Source organism: Rhinoraja longicauda, chromosome 33, assembly GCF_053455715.1.
Source record: "Rhinoraja longicauda isolate Sanriku21f chromosome 33, sRhiLon1.1, whole genome shotgun sequence".
NCBI classification, from domain to species: Eukaryota; Metazoa; Chordata; class Chondrichthyes; order Rajiformes; family Arhynchobatidae; genus Rhinoraja; species Rhinoraja longicauda.
The window spans coordinates 27,216,403-27,235,417 of NC_135985.1; the positions used below are offsets into that span (position 1 = coordinate 27,216,403).

Genomic DNA, 19,015 nt, shown 5'->3' on the forward strand with positions numbered 1-19,015 from the left:
AGTGTCAGCACTAATGGAAGCAGAGCAGAGGTGTTAACAGTAATGCCCTGGCCAATGTTTACTATGATCTCCTTATTACACATTGTTGTTTGTAGAGGTGTATGGGGCATTAGCCTGCCATGCTTCCTGTGTTGCAGCCATCTCTACACTACTAAAGTTCGTGGTGGCGGCGCCTAACGGCTGCGGCTCGCTAGCAGTCTGTTCGTCTTTTTTCCTTTTTTTTTGTTTTTGTTGTGTGTCGGTGTTGGGATGTTTTTGTTTTTTCTTTGGTTGTGTATGTGTGGGGGGTGGTGGTGTGGGTGGGGGGGTGGGGGAAACCTTTCTCTTTTAGGTCTCTTCCTCACGGCGCGGGGTGCGGCTCGGCCGCGGGGCCTTCCATCGCCCGGCGCGGCTCTGCCGCGGGACCTAACATCGCCCGGCGCAGCTCGGCCGCGGGACTTTTCATCGCTGGTGCGGCTCGGCCGCTGGACTTAACAGTGCCTGGTGCGGCTCGGCCGCGGGGCCTTCCATCACCCGGCGCGGCTCGGCCGCGGGACCTAACATCGCTGGTGCGGCTCGGCCGCTGGACTTAACAGTGCCCGGTGCGGTTTCGCCGCGGGGCCTTCCATCGCCCGGCGCGGCTCGGCCGCGGGACTTAACATCGCCCGGCGCGGCTCGGCCGCGGGGACTTCCATCGCCCGGCTCGGCCGCGAGACGTTTCAGCGCCTGGTGCGATTCGGCCGCGGGGACTTCCATCCCCTTGCGGGGACTGTGCGGGTCGGTCGGGGACGAGCTGTCTGTCCGTGGGCGTGGGGAAGAGAGTGGAAGTTTTGTTGCCTCCATCACAGTGAGGGGGTGTTTGGAGTCACTGTGATGGACGTTTGTGTTGGGGTCATGTGTCTTGTGTTCTTTTTTTTTGTGTGACTGCTATGTAGTTTCGTTCGGTACCTTGGTACCGAATGACAAATAAAGCTCTGTTGACTGTTGACTGTTGACTGTATCTCTGCAGCCTTTATGCATTTTGGAACAACTCATAATTAACTTTTAGTTTCTTTAGTTTTAGTTTTAGAGATACAGCATGGAAACAGGCCCTTTGGCCCACCAGGTTCACACCGACCAGCGACCCCCGCATATTAACACTATCCTACACACACTAAGGACAATTTTTACATTTGCCAAGCTAATTTATCTACAAACTTGTATGTCTTTGGAGTATGGGAGGAAACTGAGGATCTCGGAGAAAACCCACGCGGTCACGGGGAAAACGTACAAACTCTGTACAGACAGCACCCGTAGTCAGGATTGAACCCAGGTCTCTGGCGGTGTAAGCGCTATAAGGCAGCAACTCCACCGCTGCCCCATCATGCTGCCCTTTTGGAACTTTTGGAACATCCCAAGATTGCAAAGGATTCCTTGGACAGGCAAGCTCTCCTTTATCTTGTCTCCAACTGAATGCCACTGTTTGCCAATAACTCTCTCCCAGCTCCCATCTGAACAGTGGATGATGCTGAGAGAACACAGACACACTCACATCTCAAACAGAGCTGAGATAATGGCTGAACGCTACTCATCAAGGCAACTCTGCACAGATTTCCTCACTGTCCCTCTGCTCATGCCCAGGCCCATGGTTGCAGGAGGACAATGGGACAAGTGTGTGTATTGTAATAACAATCCAAGTAACAAACATATTGGTACTGCCTCAGGTATGGGCTCAATAATATCTCAGAGGCAAGCAGCAGGAAACATCTCTAACACAGCTTATGTTTCAGTTATATCAGCAAACACCAACATCAGCTTCCAGGATCAAATTCCTCAGTATTTCAGTTTGCCAGCAGCCTCTTCATGCAAGAGGTTTGGACCTAAAGTGCCCACTAGTTTCCTGATAGGTCAGCCCTGGCTCTATTTTTGCAGCACAGAGCAGTGTGCCTTCTGCCTGAATGAGTCTATTTTTACACTATGTTACTCAATCCTGATTATTAAAATTGTAGCACTCCAAAGCAGGAGGTGCAAGGCTCCTACTGCTGACTTGCTTTGCCTCACAGAATCCCAGAGCCTAATCATTTATTTCCTTGTGTTTGGATCATTCCTCTCAGCAAACTGTGGGGCCAGCAGATGTCAGATCATCTGCACAATGAGAGTGGTCATGTTACAGCCTTGGGTCAAATACCAGTCATTAGTGCCGTTGCAAAGTGAGCCCAACAGCTTCTCTCAGATGCCAGGCATTCTGCGTACAGAACAAGAATGTCTCTGATCATTGAGAAAAGCCAAAGGAGGCCGGCCCCACCACGCTTCAAACACATTCATGTTTCTACTGGATTTTTGTAGAAACTGCAGCAATCTGCTCTCCACACCCCACCCCCTCCGTTCCCTGCCCCCCCCCTCCATCACCCACCATGGTGTGTACCCATTTCTCCCATCATCTCCCACCCCCGCAGTCACCCTTCCCCTTTCCCCTCCTGCAGACACTAATCTCCCATCGCCCCTTCCCTCATTCCCCTTTTATCCCCCCACGTCCCTGTCTCTTTCATCCATATCCCTCCCTCCATCTTTACATTTCACTCCTCTTCTCTCTTTCTCTGACACCCTTTTGTCTCCTTTCAACCTCGAGCTTTTGTCCACGCATCTGCAATCATCCCCACCCCCCTCCCCTGTATCCACTTATCACAGTTTAGTTTAGTTTAATTTAGAGATACAGTGTGGAACCAGGCCCTTCGGCCCACCGAGTCCATGTCAACCAGAGATCCCAGCACACGAACACTATCCTACACACACTAGGGACAATTTATAAGTCTACCTGGCCAATTAGCCTACAAACATGTACGTCTTTGGAGTGTGGGAGAAAACCGGAGCTCCTGGAGAAAACCCACGCAGGTCACAGAGAGAGCATACAAACTCCATACAGACAGCACCCGTAGTCAGGATCAACCTGGCTCTCTGGCGGTGTAAGGCAGCAACTCTACTGCTGCGCCACCATGCCGCCCTTGCCAAGATTTGTCCTACCATCAGTCTGAAGAACAATGCCAACCCAAAATATCACCTATCCATCCCCTCTTCAGAAGCTGCCTGGCCTGTTGAGTTCCTCCAGCACTTTGTATTTTACTCAAGGTTCCAGCAGATGCAGTTCCTTGTGTCCCTGGGCTTCATCTTGCAACACTTCAGCATTGGTGCGACATGCCTTCATGAAACTAGCAGGAGTCAGACATCATCTCCTCAGGACTAACACAAAAAGCTGGAGTAACTCAGTGGGTCAGGGCAGCATCTCTGGAGAAAAGGAATAGGTGATGTTTTGGGTCAAGACCGATGTTCAGACCTAAAGAAGGGTCTCGACCTGAAACATCACCCATTCCTTCTCTCCAGAGATGCTGCCTGGCCTGCTGAGTTACTCCAGCTTTTTGTGTCCATCTTTGGTTTAAAGCAGCATCTGCAGTTCCTTCCTGTACAGTTCCTCCAGACTAACAGACAAGTTGTTAGCTCAATTGTATTTATCATTGGCCCCAAAGTATCTTGGGAAGAAATGGACAGAAAGCCGCAGGTGAGCAGGGAAAAGTGAATGTCCCCACACTGTCTCTGAACTCAGTCTGGCAAAGCTGGCACTGACTGGTGTGGAACGCACCTGGCAAAGCTGGCACTGACTGGTGTGGAACGCACCTGGCAAAGCTGGCACTGACTGGTGTGGAACGCACCTGGCAAAGCTGGCACTGACTGGTGTGGAACGCACCTGGCAAAGCTGGCACTGACTGGTGTGGAACGCACCTGGCAAAGCTGGCACTGATTTGGGTGGAACGCACCTGGTTCTGCCTGTGATTACAAACATTATTTTTAAAATTAGACAACAGGAAACATATTCTTTCTACAAAACTGCCTTTCTGCATCATGGCTTTGATAATCGTTGAAATAAAAACTGCTTACATAAATACTTACAACAGAGAGACTATGTAAAATCACATTGTGGTTTACAATGCAATAATCTGGCATTGACCAAGTTATTGAGTTAGAAAAATACTTTCTGAAAAGACCTCGCTGCTATTTGTGTCTTTACATTTGAAATTTCAAATACCCAGCATATGGCTGTAAACAAAATAAACTAACGGAAATGTAAAGGGCTGTAAAACTGCAGCAAGTAAGAGTTTTATTGTTCTGTTGCCTGTACATATGACAATTAAACACTCTTGACCCTTGTGTCTTGTGCCTTGTGAAAATAACACAATTGAAGACAAATAGCAAGCATATCCACGTATTAAATGTGCCTTTTATTATATTTCGGGAAATCAGTCTTTCTCATAAAGTCAGGGCTTTGTTATAGTTTTTATCTCAATGGGGCAGCACTGTGGCACAGCAGTAGAGTTGCTGCCTCACAGCGCCAGAGACCCAGGTTTGATCCTGACTACGGGAGCTGTCTGTGCAGAGTTTGTACGATCTCCCCGTGACATGACATGTGTGGGTTTATTCCGGGAAACTTCAGTTTCCTTCCACACTCCAAAGATGTGCAGGTTTGTAGGTTAATTGGATCGGTATAATTGCAAATTTTCCCTCGTGTGTTAGTGTTAGTGTGCAGAAATTGCTGGTCGGCACGATGTTTCCGCGTTGTATCTCTAAACTAAACTAAAGTAAGAGAGAGCTTGTTATAAGCCAATGCAAGTTGCAGACTCTCTCAGCTTCTAACAAGTGCATCAGTAGAAAAGTATCCAGCTGCCTCTATTCGTCTGATTGGAAATTGGCAGGAAATTAGAAATTAAATTCTTGTCTGGAATGACATTCCCAGACAGTAGCGCAGCAAGTGTCAGCTCAATGAAGCTAGTGGAATGCATGTGAGGTGGACTTACTGAGTGTAATACGGCTAATTTCATGCTGGCCACTGGAGAGGTCCTGCCAGACAGTGTGGGCTCACTTCAGACTGATTGTCGTCTGGGAAGTGTGGCAGGAGGATAAGGCCTGACAGGAGCAGCACAGCATCGCAGCGGTAGAGTTACTGCATTACAGCACCAGGGACCAGGATTCGATCCCGACTACAGGTGCAGTCTGTACGGAGTTTGAACATTTCCCCCGTGAGCAGCATGGGTTTTCTCCGGTTTCCCCGCACACTCCAAAGATGTACAGGTTTGTAGGCTAAATGGCTTCGGAAAAATTGTAAATTGTTCCTCGTGTGTGTAGGATAGTGTTACGGTGCGGGGATCACTGGTCAGCGCAGACTTGGTGTTTAGTTTAGAGATACAGCACAGAAACAGGCCCTTCGGCCCACTGACTCCACACCTAGCAGTGATCACCCCGTACACTCGTAGTATATTGCACACTAGGGACAATTTACAATTCTTTCCAAAGACAATTAACCTATAAACCTGTACGTCTTTGGAATTAACATAGAAACATAGAAAATAGGTACAGGAGGAGGCCATTCGGCCCTTCAAGCCAGCACCGCCAATCATTGTGATCATGGCTGATCGTCCACAATCAATAACCCGTGCCTGCCTTCTCCCCATATCCCTTGATTCCACTAGTCCCTAGACTGCTATCTAACTCTCTCTTAAATCCATCCAGTGATTTGGCTTCCACAGCCCTCTGTGGCAGAGAATTCCACAAATTCACAACTCTATTTGTAGTTTATTGCACAATATAATAATTTTTTTTAAAATTGCAAATTGAAGATGCATTTTAGTCACTCACTTATGCCACTGCATATTTATATGTTTAAGAATTTTTTAAGATTTTGAATAAAATATAAACTAAATTTTGAGAAGTTATTTAGTGATTTTTATTATTTTTGTTGATTTGTTTTTATTAAATACTGCTTTCATAGAGAAAATCATTGACATAGCATTCAGAAATCAATGTTATGCCTCGTATATTTGAAAATATACAACCACCTCATGAATTTTAGCCCATTAATTTTAACCTTAAGGTAATAGCATAAAGTCAATGGAGTCAGTCAAGAGACGTACCCAGAGGCAAAAAGGATTTACAATTCCTGGGCCACTGCTCAGCATGTAATGATTCAGCTTTATAGGACTTTGGTTAGACCGCATTTGGAGTATTGTGTGCAGTTCCGTTCGCCTTTTTACAGGAAGGATGTGGAGGCTTTGGAAAGGGTGTAGAGGAGGTTTACCAGAACGATGCCTGGATTAGAGGGCATTAACTAAAGGACAGACTTGGATGGTATTCTATGGAACACCAGAGGTTGCAGAGAGATGATTGAAGTATATAAAATTAAGGAAGGCTAAAGCTTAAGACCGCACTCTACTTCACATTAAATTTTAGACTTTAGACTCAGAATTTTGATATCCAAAAATCAGAATTTTACATCAAAATTCATAATATGGCGCGTAATGCGCGTTGCGCTACATTCATGGGTGAAAAACAACTATTATTTCCAACAGTCTGTAGTTCTCGGACTACATGTACAATGTCAGGCCTACCATGAGTATATTCTGCTATTTATAGAAAGGTTATTGAGCAGAAATACTTTTTACAACACAAAGAAAAAAATGTTTTGTTTTGTTTTCTCTATTTTGCTTTTTCCTTACACAAAATGTATGACTAAGTTATGAAGAAAGTTTCATTTAAAAATGCACATACCTAATTTCATTGAAGACATACTTGCTCCAGTGGTCTTCAACAGCAAATCACAACAGTCCATGTCACCCCCACTCTTCCCCACAACCCACACCGCCCCACTACGAGAGCAAGTCTGAGGTCATCCTATTCGGCCCCCCCGACTCCATCAAATCGATAACAGGCAGTCTTGGAAGCCTATCCTGCCTAGTCAAACCGCATGTCAAAAACCTCGGCGTGATATTTAATAATAATAATAATAATAATTATAATAATAATAATAATAATAATAATAATAATAATAATAATAATAAACATTTATTTTTTATAGCGCTTTTCCAAATGCTCAAAGACGCTTTACAAAAACAGTCAAGACATAAAAACAAACAAACTATCCTGACGGAGAAGCGGCGAACAAATAGCGCCAGCGTCCTCTCACGTCACGTCAAGACTCTGCATTAAAATTTGACAAGCAAGTCAACGCTGTGGTAAAAGCCAGCTTCTTCCAACTTCGTACCATAGCTAAAATCAAACCTTTCCTCCAATTCGACGACACTGAAAAAATCATTCACGCTTTCATTTCCTCCCGCCTAGACTACTGCAACTCCCTATACACTGGGATCAGCCAATCTTCCCTGTCCCGCCTGCAACTGGTCCAAAACGCCACAGCGAGACTCCTGACGGGTACCCGTAAAAGGGACCACATCACGCCAATTCTGGCCTCTCTCCACTGGCTCCCTGTACGGTACAGAATCAACTTCAAGCTACTCCTATTCACATATAAAGCCCTAAATGGACATTCCCCCCCCTACATCAAAAATCTTCTAACCCACCTCTCTAACTCCAGGTCCCTCAGGTCGGCCGACTTGGGGCTACTCACTATCCCGCGGTCTAGGCTTAAGCTCAAGGGTGACCGCGCTTTTGCGGTTGCAGCTCCTAGACTGTGGAACAGCATCCCTCTCCCCATCAGAACTGCCCCCTCCATCGACTCCTTTAAGTCCAGGCTCAAAACCTATTTCTACTCCCTAGCGTTTGAGGCTCATTGAGGAGGCGCTGTGAACTGTTTTGTATGTGCTGTTATGTTTGTGTGCTACTGTATGTTTCATTTTTTTCCTTAGTACCTAATCAGATGTACAGCACTTTGGTCAATGTGGGTTGTTTTTAAATGTGCTATACAAATAAAATTGACTTGACTTGAATTGACTACCCCCCCCCCCCACTCCCACTCTACCCCATTCCCAACTCCCCTTTACTCCTCTCCCCCTTTTCCCCCCAACTCCCGCCCTTGCCCCCACTCCCGAATCCCGCCCCCCCATTACCGCCTACCCTACTCCCCTCTCCCCTTTCCCCACTACTCCCGCCCTCCCCTCCCCACCGTTTCCCCCCACCTCCACTCCCCCACCCCCACCCAGCGGTGAGGCGAGGCCAGCGGTGAGGTGAGGCGAGGCCAGCGACGAGGCGAGGCTGGGCAAGGCCAGCGGCGTGAGGTGAGCGGCAGGGCGGGGCTGGGCAAGGCCAGCGGCATGAGGTGAGCGGCAGGGCGGGGCTGGGCAAGGCCAGCGGCGTGAGGTGAGCGGCAGGGCGGGGCGAAAGGCAGGGCGGGGCTGGGCAAGGCCAGCGGCGTGAGGTGAGAGGCAGGGAGGGGCGAAAGGCAGGGCTGGGTGGTAGTTGAGACAGATACAATAGTGGCATTTAAGCGACTTTTGGATAGGCACGCGGATATGTAGGGAATGCAGAGATATGGATTATATGCAGGCTGCTACGTTTGATCTTGGCATCATGTTCGGCACAAACCATTGAGGGCTGAAGGGTTTGTTCCGTGCTGTATAGTTCAATGTCCTTTTTAAAGAAACAGTTTATATGTTCTACATTTGCATCTCACACAGCCATAGTAGACATTGATGATGGTTATCAGTGAAGAATTACAGCACGATCGATCAGCTAGGCAGGTGGGAAGTGTAACATGGGCAGGACCTACATTATGAACAGCAGGTTCTCTGGGGAGTGTTGAAGAGCAGAGGGATCTAGGAGTGCAGGTGCATAGTTCCTTGCAAGTGGCACCACACATAAATAGGGTGGTCAAAAAAGGCTTTAGGCACATCAGAGTATTGAGTATAGAGGTTGTGGGGTCATGTTGCAGTTGTATAAGATGTTGGTAAGGCCACATTTAGAGTATTGTGTTCAGTTTTGGGCACCATGTTATAGGAAAGGTATTGTCAAGCTGGAAAGGGTTCACAGAAGATTTACGAGGATGTCACCAGGACTGAGAGGCCTGAGCTACAGGGAGAGGTTGAGTATGCTGGGACTCTATTCCTTGGAGCGCAGGAGGATGAGTATGGCCAAGTGTAATAGGAATTGATGTGAAAGATGAGGTGAGTACTTGTAAAAGCTACAAGTGTGGCTTTAAACTAAGTAGTGGGGGGGAGGGGTTGACAAACTGGGAATATGAAAATGGAGTTAAAGGGGAAGCGATTACAGGAGAAATTGCAAAGGACTCTCAAATGAATGGGGAGGGAAGTTCTAGAAGGGATAAGAGAGTACGGTCAGGGCCAATTGTGACCCTGTGTGATAGGGGAGGTGAATACCAAAATTAAAGTGTTGTATTTAATTGCGCGAAGTATAAGAAATAAAGTGGATGAGCTTGAGGCTCAGTTAGACATTGGCAAGTATGATGTTGTGGGAATCACTGAGACATGGCTACAAGAGGACCAGGGCTGGGAACTGAATATTCAGGGGTACACAATGTATAGAAAAGACAGACAGGTGGGCAGAGGGGGTGGGGTCGCTCTGTTGGTGAGGAATGATATTCACTCCCTTGCAAGGGGTGACATAGAATCAGGAGATGTAGAATCAGTATGGAATGAAATGAGAAATTGTAAGGGTAAAAAGATCCTAATGGGAGTTATCTACAGGCCCCCAAACAGTAGCCTCGACATAGGGTGCAAGTTGAATCAAGAGCTAAAATTGGCATGTCGCAAATGTAATGCTACGGTGGTTATGGGAGATTTCAACATGAAGGTAGACTTGGAAAATCAGGTTGGTAATGGACCTCAGGAAAGAGTTTGTGGAGTGTCTCCAAGATGGATTCTTAGAACAACTTGTACTGGAGCCTACTAGGGAGAAGGCAATTCTGGATTTAGTGCTGTGTAATGAACCTGATCTGATAAGGGGACTCGAGTTAAAAGAGCCATTAAGATGCAGTGATCACAATATGATAAGTTTTTACAAATTGAGAGGGAGAAGGGAAAATCGGAAGTGTCAGTATTACAGTATAGCAAAGGGGATTACAGAGGCCTGAGGCAGGAGCTGGCCAGAATTGACTGGAAGGAGGCCCTAGCAGGGAAGACGGTGGAACAGCAATGGCAGGTATTCCTGGGAATAATGCAGAGGTTGCAGGATCAATTTATCCCAAAGAGGAGGAAAGATTCCAAGGGGAGTAAGAGGCACCCGTGGCTGACAAGGGAAGTCAAGGACAGCATAAAAATAAAAGAGAAGAAGTACAACAAAACAGTGGGAAGACAGAGGATTGGGACTCTTTTAAAGAGCAACAGAAGATGACTAAGAAGGCAATACGGGGAGAAAAGATGAGGTACGAGGGTAAACTAGCCAATAATATCAAGGACGATAGGAAAAACTTTTTTAGGTATGTAAAGAGGAAAAAAATAGTCAAGGCAAATGTGGGTCCCTTGAAGACAGAAGTGGGGAATTTATTATGGGGAACAAGGAAATGGCAGACGAGTTGAACCGGTACCGCAAGGCTCAGTGCTGGGACCGCAGCTATTTACAATATACATTAATGACTTAGATGAAGGGATTAAAAGTACCATTAGCAAATTTGCAGATGATACAAAGCTGGGTGGTAGTGTGAACTGTGAGGAAGATGCTATGAGGTTGCAGGGTGACTTGGACAGGTTGTGTGAGTGGGCGGATGCATGGCAGATGCAGTTTAATGTGGATAAGTGTGAGGTTATCCACTTTGGTGGTAAGAATAGGAAGGCAGAGTATTATCTGAATGGTGTCAAGTTAGGAAAAGGGGACGTACAACGAGATCTGGATGTCCTAGTGCATCAGTCACTGAAAGGAAGCATGCAGGTACAGCAGGCAGTGAAGAAAGCCAATGGAATGTTGGCCTTCATAACAAAAGGAGTTGAGTAGAGAAGCAAAGAGGTCCTTCTGCAGTTGTACAGGGCCCTAGTGAGATCGCACCTGGAGTACTGTGTGCAGTTTTGGTCTCCAAATTTGAGGAAGGATATTCTTGCTTTTGAGGGCGTGCAGCGTAGGTTTACTAGGTTAATTCCCGGAATGGCGGGATTGTCATATGTTGAAAGACTGGAGCGACTAGGCTTGTATACACTGGAATTTAGAAGGATGAGAGATTTTATCGAAACGTATAAGATTATTAAGGGGTTGGACACGTTAGAGGCAGGAAACATGTTCCCAATGTTGGGGGAGTCCAGAACAAGGGGCCACAGTGTAAGAATAAGGGGTAGGCCATTTAGAACTGAGATGAGGAAAAACTTTTTTAGTCAGAGAGTTGTAAATCTGTGGAATTCTCTGCCTCAGAAGGCAGTGGATGCCAATTCTCTGAATGCATTCAAGAGAGAGCTAGATAGAGCTCTTAAGGATAGCGGAGTCAGGGGGTATGGGGAGAAGGCAGGAACGGGGTACTGCTGAGAATGATCAGCCATGATCACATTGAATGGCGGTGCTGGCTCGATGGGCCGAATGGCCTGCTCCTGCACCTATTGTTTATTGTCTATTGTCTATTATATATGAATGCCCAAAGTATAAGAAGTAAAGTGGATGAGCTTGAGGCTCAGTTAGAGATTGGTAGGTATGACATTGTGGGGATTACAGAGACATGGCTGCAGGAGGATTTGGACTGGGAACCGAATATTCAGGGTTAAACATCCTAAAGAAAGGACAGGCTGGTGGGCAGACGAGGTGGGGTAGCTCTGTTGGTGAAGGATGAAATTCAGTCCCTTGCGAGGGGTGACATACATTGGGACTGACCATGTAGAGTCGCTGTGGATAGAATTGAGGAATTGTAAAGGTAAGAAGACACTAATGGGAGTTATCTGCAGGTCCACAAACAGTAGCCTGGATATAGGGTGTAAGTTGCAGCAGGAGTTAAAATTGGCATGTAACAAAGGTAATGCCACTGTGGTTATGGGAGATTTCAATATGCAGGTAGACTGGGAAAATCAGTTTGGTTCTGGACCCCAAGAAAGGGAGTTTGTAGAGTGCCTCCGAGATGGATTCTTAGAGCAGCTTGTACTGGAGCCTACCAGAGAGAAGACAATTCTGGATTTAGTGTTGTCCAATTAACCTGATTTAATAGGGGAACTCAAGGTAGGAGATAGTGAGCATAATTTGATTAGTTTTAATCTGCAATTTGAGAGGGAGAAGGTTAAGTCAGAAGTGGCAGTGTTGCAGTTGAACAAAGGGGACTATGAAGGCATGAGAGAGGAGCTGGACAAAGGTCAAATGGAAAAGGATCCTAGCAGGAATGACAGTAGAACATACCAATGGCAGGAATTTCTGGGCATAATCCAGAAGTTGCAGGATCATTTCATTCCAAAGAGGAAGAAAGATTCTAAGGGGAGCAAGAGGCAAACGTGGCTGACAAGGTAAGTTAGGGATGGAATAAAACTAAAATAAAAGGTGTATAACATAATGAAGCGGAGCAGGAAGCCAGAGGATTGGGAAACTTTCAAAGGACAACAAAAGGTACAAAAAGGGCAATACGGGGTGAAAAGATGAAGTACGAGGGTAAGCTGGCCAAGAATATAAAGAAGGATAATAAAAGCTTCTTTAGGTATGTTAAGAGAGTAAGATTAGTAAAGACAAATGTGGCTCCCTTGAAGGCAGAAACGGGTGAAATTATTATATGTAACAAGGAAATGGCAGAAGAGTTGAACAGGTACTTTGGTTCTGTCTTCACTAAGGAAGACACAAACAATCTCCCAGATGTACTAGAGGACGGAGGATCTAGGGAGACAAAGGAACTGAAAGAAATTTGCATTAGGCGAGAAATAGTATTGGGTAAACTGATGGGACTGAAGGCTGATAAATCCCCGGGGCCTAATGGTCTGCATCCCAGGGTACTCAAGAAGGTGGCTCTAGAAATCATGGACGCATTGGTGATCATTTTCCAATGTTCTATAGATTCAGGATCAGTTCCTGTGGATTGGAGAGTAGCTAATGTTATCCCACTTTTCAAGAAAGGAGCGAGGGAGAAAACGGGGAATTATAGACCAGTTAGCCTGACATCAGTGTTGGGGAAGGTGCTGGAGTCAATTATTAAAGAGGTAACAACGGCGTATTTGGATAGCAGTAAAAGGATGTGACAAGTAAAATGGATGAAGGAGAGCCAGTGGATGTAGTGTATCTGAACTTTCAGAAAGCCTTTGATAGGATGCCACACAGGAAATTAGTGGGCAAAGTTAGAGCACATGGTATTGGGGGTAGGGTATTGACATGGATAGAGAATTGGTTGGCAGACAGGAAGCAAAGAGTAGGAATAAACGGGTCCTTTTCAGAATGGCAGGCAGTGGCGAGTGGAGTGCCGCAAGGCTTGGTGCTGGGGCCGCAACTATTTACAATAAATATTAATGATTTGGATGATGGAATTAAAGCTAAAAACGAGTAAATTTGTAGATGATACAAAGCTGGGTGGCAGTGTGAATTGCGAAGAGGATGCTAGGAGGTTGCAGGGTGACGTGGAAAGTTTGAGTGAGTGGGCAGATGCATGGCAGATGCAGTATAATGTAGATAATGTGAGGTTATCCACTTTAGCGGCAAAAACCATGAGGCAGATTATTATCTCAATGGTGTCAGATGGTAAAAGGGAAGTGCAACGAGACCTGGGTGTCCTTGTACACCAGTCACTGAAAGTAAATATCCAAGTACAGCAGGCAGTGAAGAAAGCTCATGGCATGTTGGCCTTCATAACGAGAGGATTTGAGTCTAGGAGTAAGGAGGTCCTTCTGCAGTTGTATAGGGCCCTGGTGAGACCACATCTGGAGTATTTTGTGCAGTTTTGGTCTCCTAATTTGAGGAAGGACATCCTTGCTATTGAGACAGTGCAGCGTAGGTTCACGAGGTTAATCCCCGGGATGGCGGGACTGTCATATGAGGAAAGATTGGAAAGACAGGGCTTGTATTTACTGGAAGAAAGATGAGAAGGAATCTTATAGAAACGTATAAAATTTTATAAGAATTGGACAAGCTAGATGCAGGAACAATGTTCCCAATGTTGGGGGAGTCCAGAACCAGGAGCCACAGTCTAAGAATAAAGGGGAGGCCATTTAAAAGTGAGGAAAGAAAAAACTTTTTCACACAGAGAGTTGTGAATTGTGGAATTCTCTGCCACAGAGAATTCATCACTGGATGAATTTAAAAGAGAGTTAGACATGGTCTAACGGAATCAAGGGAAATGGGGAGAAGGCAGGCACGGGTTACTGATTGTGGATGATCAGCCATGATCACAATAAATGGGTGTGCTGGCCTGAAGGGCCAAATGGCCTTCTCCTGCACCTATTTTCTATGTTTTCTCTGGTGAGTGGTGATCTTATGGAAGTGTACAAAATCGTGAGATGATCGGGTAAATCCACAGTCTCTGGCCCTTAGGTGAATTATGAACCAGAGGACATAGGATTAAGGTACGATTTAATAGGAACTTGAGAAGTAACTTTTTTACGTAAAGAGTGGGGGGTTTATGGAACGAGCTGCCAGAGGAGGTAGTTGAGCCAGGAACTATCGCAATGTTTAAGAAACATTTGAGCAGGTACATGGATAGGAAGGAATATGGGCCAAAGGTGGGACTAGTGTAGATGGGACATGTTGTTTGGTTGGGCAGGTTGGGCCGAAGGCCCTGTTTCCATGCTGTATGACTCTACGACTCTAAGACATCAACTTTTGGGAAGTCGAAACCGGGCAGGACCTTCACAGTGAACTATATGGAGTGTTGTAGAGCAGAGGGATCTAGGAGTCCAGGTACATGGTTCTCTGAATGTGATGCTGCAGTTAGGTAGGGTGGTGAAGAACATTTTTGACACATTGGCCTTCATCAGTCAGGGTATTGAGTGTCCAAGTTGGGACATTATGTTCTACTTATACAAGATGTTGCTGAGGCCCCACTTGGAATATTGTGTTCCGTTTTGGCTGCCCTGCTGCGAGATCCCATTAAGCTGAAAAGAGTGCTGAGATGGATAAGCTCTGGGGAGAGATTAGGCAGACTCGGGCTGGGCTTAAAATGTAGGAGGCTGAATGGTGACCTTATAGAGGTGTATAAAATAACAAGGGGGACTGATAGGGTGAATACACAGAGACTTTTACTCAAAGTCAGGGAAACAAGAACTAAAGGGCAGAGGTTTAAGTTAATACGGGAAAGATTTAATAAGAACCCGTGGGGAAATGTTTTCACACTGATGGTGGTGGGTATATAGATGTCAGAGGAGGTAGTTGAGGCAGGTGCAATAACAACATTTCAAAGACATTTAGTCAGAGAGGGATACTAGACCAAGTGGACCCATTGGGCCCAAACCTCTCCTGCATGGATGCAGCACCCTCTCCTCCCCCTCTCCCCCCACTCCCCCTCCCCCCCCCTCTCCCCCTCTCCTCCCCTCTCCTCCCACTCCCCCCTCCCCCCTCCCCTCACTCCCCCCTCCCCTCCTCCCCTCCCTCCCCCCTTGCCCCTCCCTCCCCTCCCTCCCCCCCCCGAGGGTTACCTCTCCTGCATAGGTGCACCACCCTCTCCTTCCCTACTCCCCCACACCCCCACCCCTATCCCCCCACTAGCGTCTCCCTTCTCCCCCTCTCCTCCCCCTCTCTCCACCCCCTCTCTCCACCACCTCCTCCCCCTCCCTCCCTCCCCTCCCCCCTCCCGACCCTCCCCCCTCCTACCCTCCCCCTCTTACCCTCTCTCCCCACCACCCCCCTCACTCCCCCACCCTCCCCCACCCCACCCCCCCAACCTCCCCCCTCTCCCTCCCCCCACCTCCCCCCCTCCCTCCCCTCCTCCATCCCCCTCCCCCTCCCTCCCGCTCCACCCCATACCTCCACCTCCTTCCCTTCCCCCTCCCTCCCCCCTCTCCCTTCCCCCTCACTCCCGGGAGCAACCCGTGGTTGCCAGAACAACCCGCCTCCGGCCCGGGCGGCCGCCATTGGTGGAGCGGGGGTGAGGAGAGTCCTGTCCCGTCTCGATGTGGGGATGTACAGTGGTAGACAGCAGCGGCTCTCCCACTTTGCTGAGCCGCTAGACTCTGGGCAGCGTGGGGAAAGCGTTGAGCTGGCCGGGGAGAGATGGGGGGACAGGGGAGCTGAGAACCGGCCCAGTGCCAGGCCCATGCCTCGGCCTCCACCTCCACCAATGCCCGGCTTCACCGCCGCTGCTGCCGCTGCCGCTGCCTCCTTTCCCCTTGGCCCACCTCAGGTTCGCGGTTACCCGGTCACGTCCAGGCCCAGGCCCAGGCCCAGGCTCCAGCTGCTTCCCCCGGCACCAGGCCTGGCTCTCCCGCTGCCAAGAGACAGGCAGCCGAGCCCTGCTCAATGGTCCCCAACTGTGCAGGCGTGGACGCATTTGTTCTGCGCACGTGCGGATGCGGCGGCCATCTTATGTAAGTACCAGATCAACGGAGCTCCAACTGCGTATGCCCGTTTTAAAAAACTTTAAAATGTGAATAACAAAAAATATAACACCGATTTCAATGAAACATCATCCATAGGACCACGAGACGATGGTGAGTAAGGTGGGCCTAAAATTGTCACGCTATCGTGTACCGTTTTGGCTGTAGTTCAGGAACAAGCGAACAAATGAGAGTTTTAGTACAAGGCATTTTAGTCAGCCTGGTTCGAGCTGTACCGATGGGCTGTTTCTGGGCTCTCTGACTCTATGACTCCAGGACTGTATGTCTCTAGGACTTTATGACTAATTATAGTAGTGAGTACTTGATTAGCGAAAGCAGCCAGATCCTGCAACTATAACTAATTCAGTCTGACCTGAAATGCCAGCTATCCATGTCTTCCAGATAAGCTGCCTGACCCACTGAGTTACTCCAGCACTTTGTGTCTTTTCTTTACTAATGTAAGTTAATTGGTAATATGCTGGTAAGTATTAACTAGCAATCAGCATAAGAATTCACTCCATCATTACAACGCAGTAGACCATTCGGCCCACAGAGCCTATGGCAGTTCCCAGCAGAGCAATGCATTCAGTCTGATTCCCCCTTTGACTGGATAGCACGCACACAAAACCTTTTCTCTGTACCTTGGTACAGGTGACAATCATAAACCAATCTAAACTATTTCCCTCCACCCTGTGACTTAATCTGTGCCAGATGCCCAAATATTCCCCACTTAACCTACCATTGACAATTAACCTGCCTCTACTTATTTGCAATATGGGAGAGAACCAGAGTACCTATAGGAGACCCACACAGTAACACAGAGAGCATGTTAACACCAGCAGTTAGGATTGAACCAGGTCCTGAGAGCTGTGAACAGCAGTACTAGCGTCTGAAGAAGGGTCTCGACCCGAAACGTCACCCATTCCTTCTCTCCCGAGATGCTGCCTGACCTGCTGAGTTACTCCAGCATTTTGTGAATAAATCGATTTGTACCAGCATCTGCAGTTATTTTCTTATAGTACTAGCTGCTGTGCTGCTTGCGTGCCATATAGACCAGGAAACAATAGAAACTAATAAATATCAGTTAGCATCAGGATTAACTGGTGGACTTTGCAAGAGAATTTAAACTAAGGATAAGCAAGGGAAAAACTGGCTTCCCCAATAAGCAACTCACTGATATGGTGCTGAGATGAGTTAGATTCTGCCTTGAGCACAACAAAACGGTATTAATGCAAAATAATATCTCTTCGATCAGCACAATATATCATCTGAAAAGAACACCATTCCACCGAGCACAGAGATTGCCCTGAGTCTGATTGTTCTTCAGTACAATCACATTGTGGCTGTTCCCACTACTTACCTTATAGCCTTTGTGTTCCTGTTCGTGTAGGGAGAGAGCAGATTTAGCACGAACCTGGTGATCCCACTCTTACCCAGTGCAGCACCAACTGTGACTGAAAGGATAAGAGACATAAAGCCATGCAAACAAAATCTGAAAAGGTCACCATGTAATGAACAGAAAATGCTGCCAACATTTCACAGGTCAAGCAACATCTGTGGAAAGAATTAATATTTTAAGTGGAACTGAGACACAGAGAAAACAAATTTGCTTTAAATTGCAGAACATGTGAGGGAGGGAGGGATTGGGCCGTTACTATCTCTGACTACCCTCAATAACCCATCAACCAAACGACTTCATGCCCCTCTCTTGAGATATTCCTTGTATGCTCTGCTTGCCTTCATCATACTCTGCAATTTAAAACTAATTTGGTTCATCTCTTAAAGTTCTGACAAACATTCTTCAAGCTGAAACACCAGCTCAGCCTCTTTCAGAAGCTGCTGCCTGATCTCCCACCGTGTTTCTCACATTTCTGAAGCTTAATTTAATTTTCATTTAAAGAAACAGCAATGTCACATATTATCCAATGTATCATACTCTAGACTGCTGTGCAAAACTGTTCAGTCGCTGGAGTTTCCACTCACACGTAGCAACACAAAGCAGCTGAGGTGAAAGAAGATAGGAATCAGCCATTGTCTATCAGTTCTGCAGCAGTGTAGTTAGACAATAGACAATAGACAATAGGTGCAGGAGTAGGCCATTCGGCCCCTCGAGCCAGCACCGCCATTCAATGTAATCACGGCTGATCATTCTCAATCAGTACCCCGTTCCTGCCTTCTCCCCATACCCCCTGACTCTGCTATCCTTAAGAGCTCTATCTAGCTCTCTCTTGAATGTATTCAGAGAATTGGCCTCCACTGCCCTCTGAGGCAGAGAATTCCACAGATTCACAACTCTCTGACTGAAAAAGTTTTTCCTCATCTCTGTTCTAAATGGCCTACCCCTTATTCTTAAACTGTGGCCCCTTGTTCTGGACTCCCCCAACATTGGGAACATGTTTCCTGCCTCTAATGTGTCCAACCCCTTAATAATCTTGTACGTTTCGATAAGATCCCCTCTCATCCTTCTAAATTCCAGTGTATACAAGCCTAGTCGCTCCAGTCTATCAACATATGACAGTCCCGCCATTCCGGGAATTAACCTAGTAAACCTACGCTGCACGCCCTCAATAGCAAGAATATCCTTCCTCAAATTTGGAGACCAAAACTGCACACAGTACTCCAGGTGCGGTCTCACTAGGGCCCTGTACAACTGCAGAAGGACCTCTTTGCTCCTATACTCAACTCCTCTTGTTATGAAGGCCAACATTCCATTGGCTTTCTTCACTGCCTGCTGTACCTGCATGCTTCCTTTCAGTGACTGATGCAATAGGACACCCAGATCACTAGTTCTGAGCTACTTGGCCTCATTTCATTCAACTAGTGCTTTTGATTATTCTATCTTGGTAAAAATATGTGGCCAT

At 47.0% G+C, this 19,015-nt stretch overlaps 1 protein-coding gene across 1 annotated transcript in view; it reads right to left on the reverse strand.

Annotated features, from left to right (window-relative positions):
* The window catches only part of agbl1 (AGBL carboxypeptidase 1), a 312,383-nt gene that overhangs the window by 266,055 nt on the left and 27,313 nt on the right, over window positions 1–19,015 (reverse strand). The window contains exon 5 of the mRNA XM_078427109.1: window positions 17,515–17,608. Within this exon, the coding sequence (XP_078283235.1) occupies window positions 17,515–17,608 (94 nt within the window). The remainder of the gene's footprint in view (window positions 1–17,514; window positions 17,609–19,015) is intronic.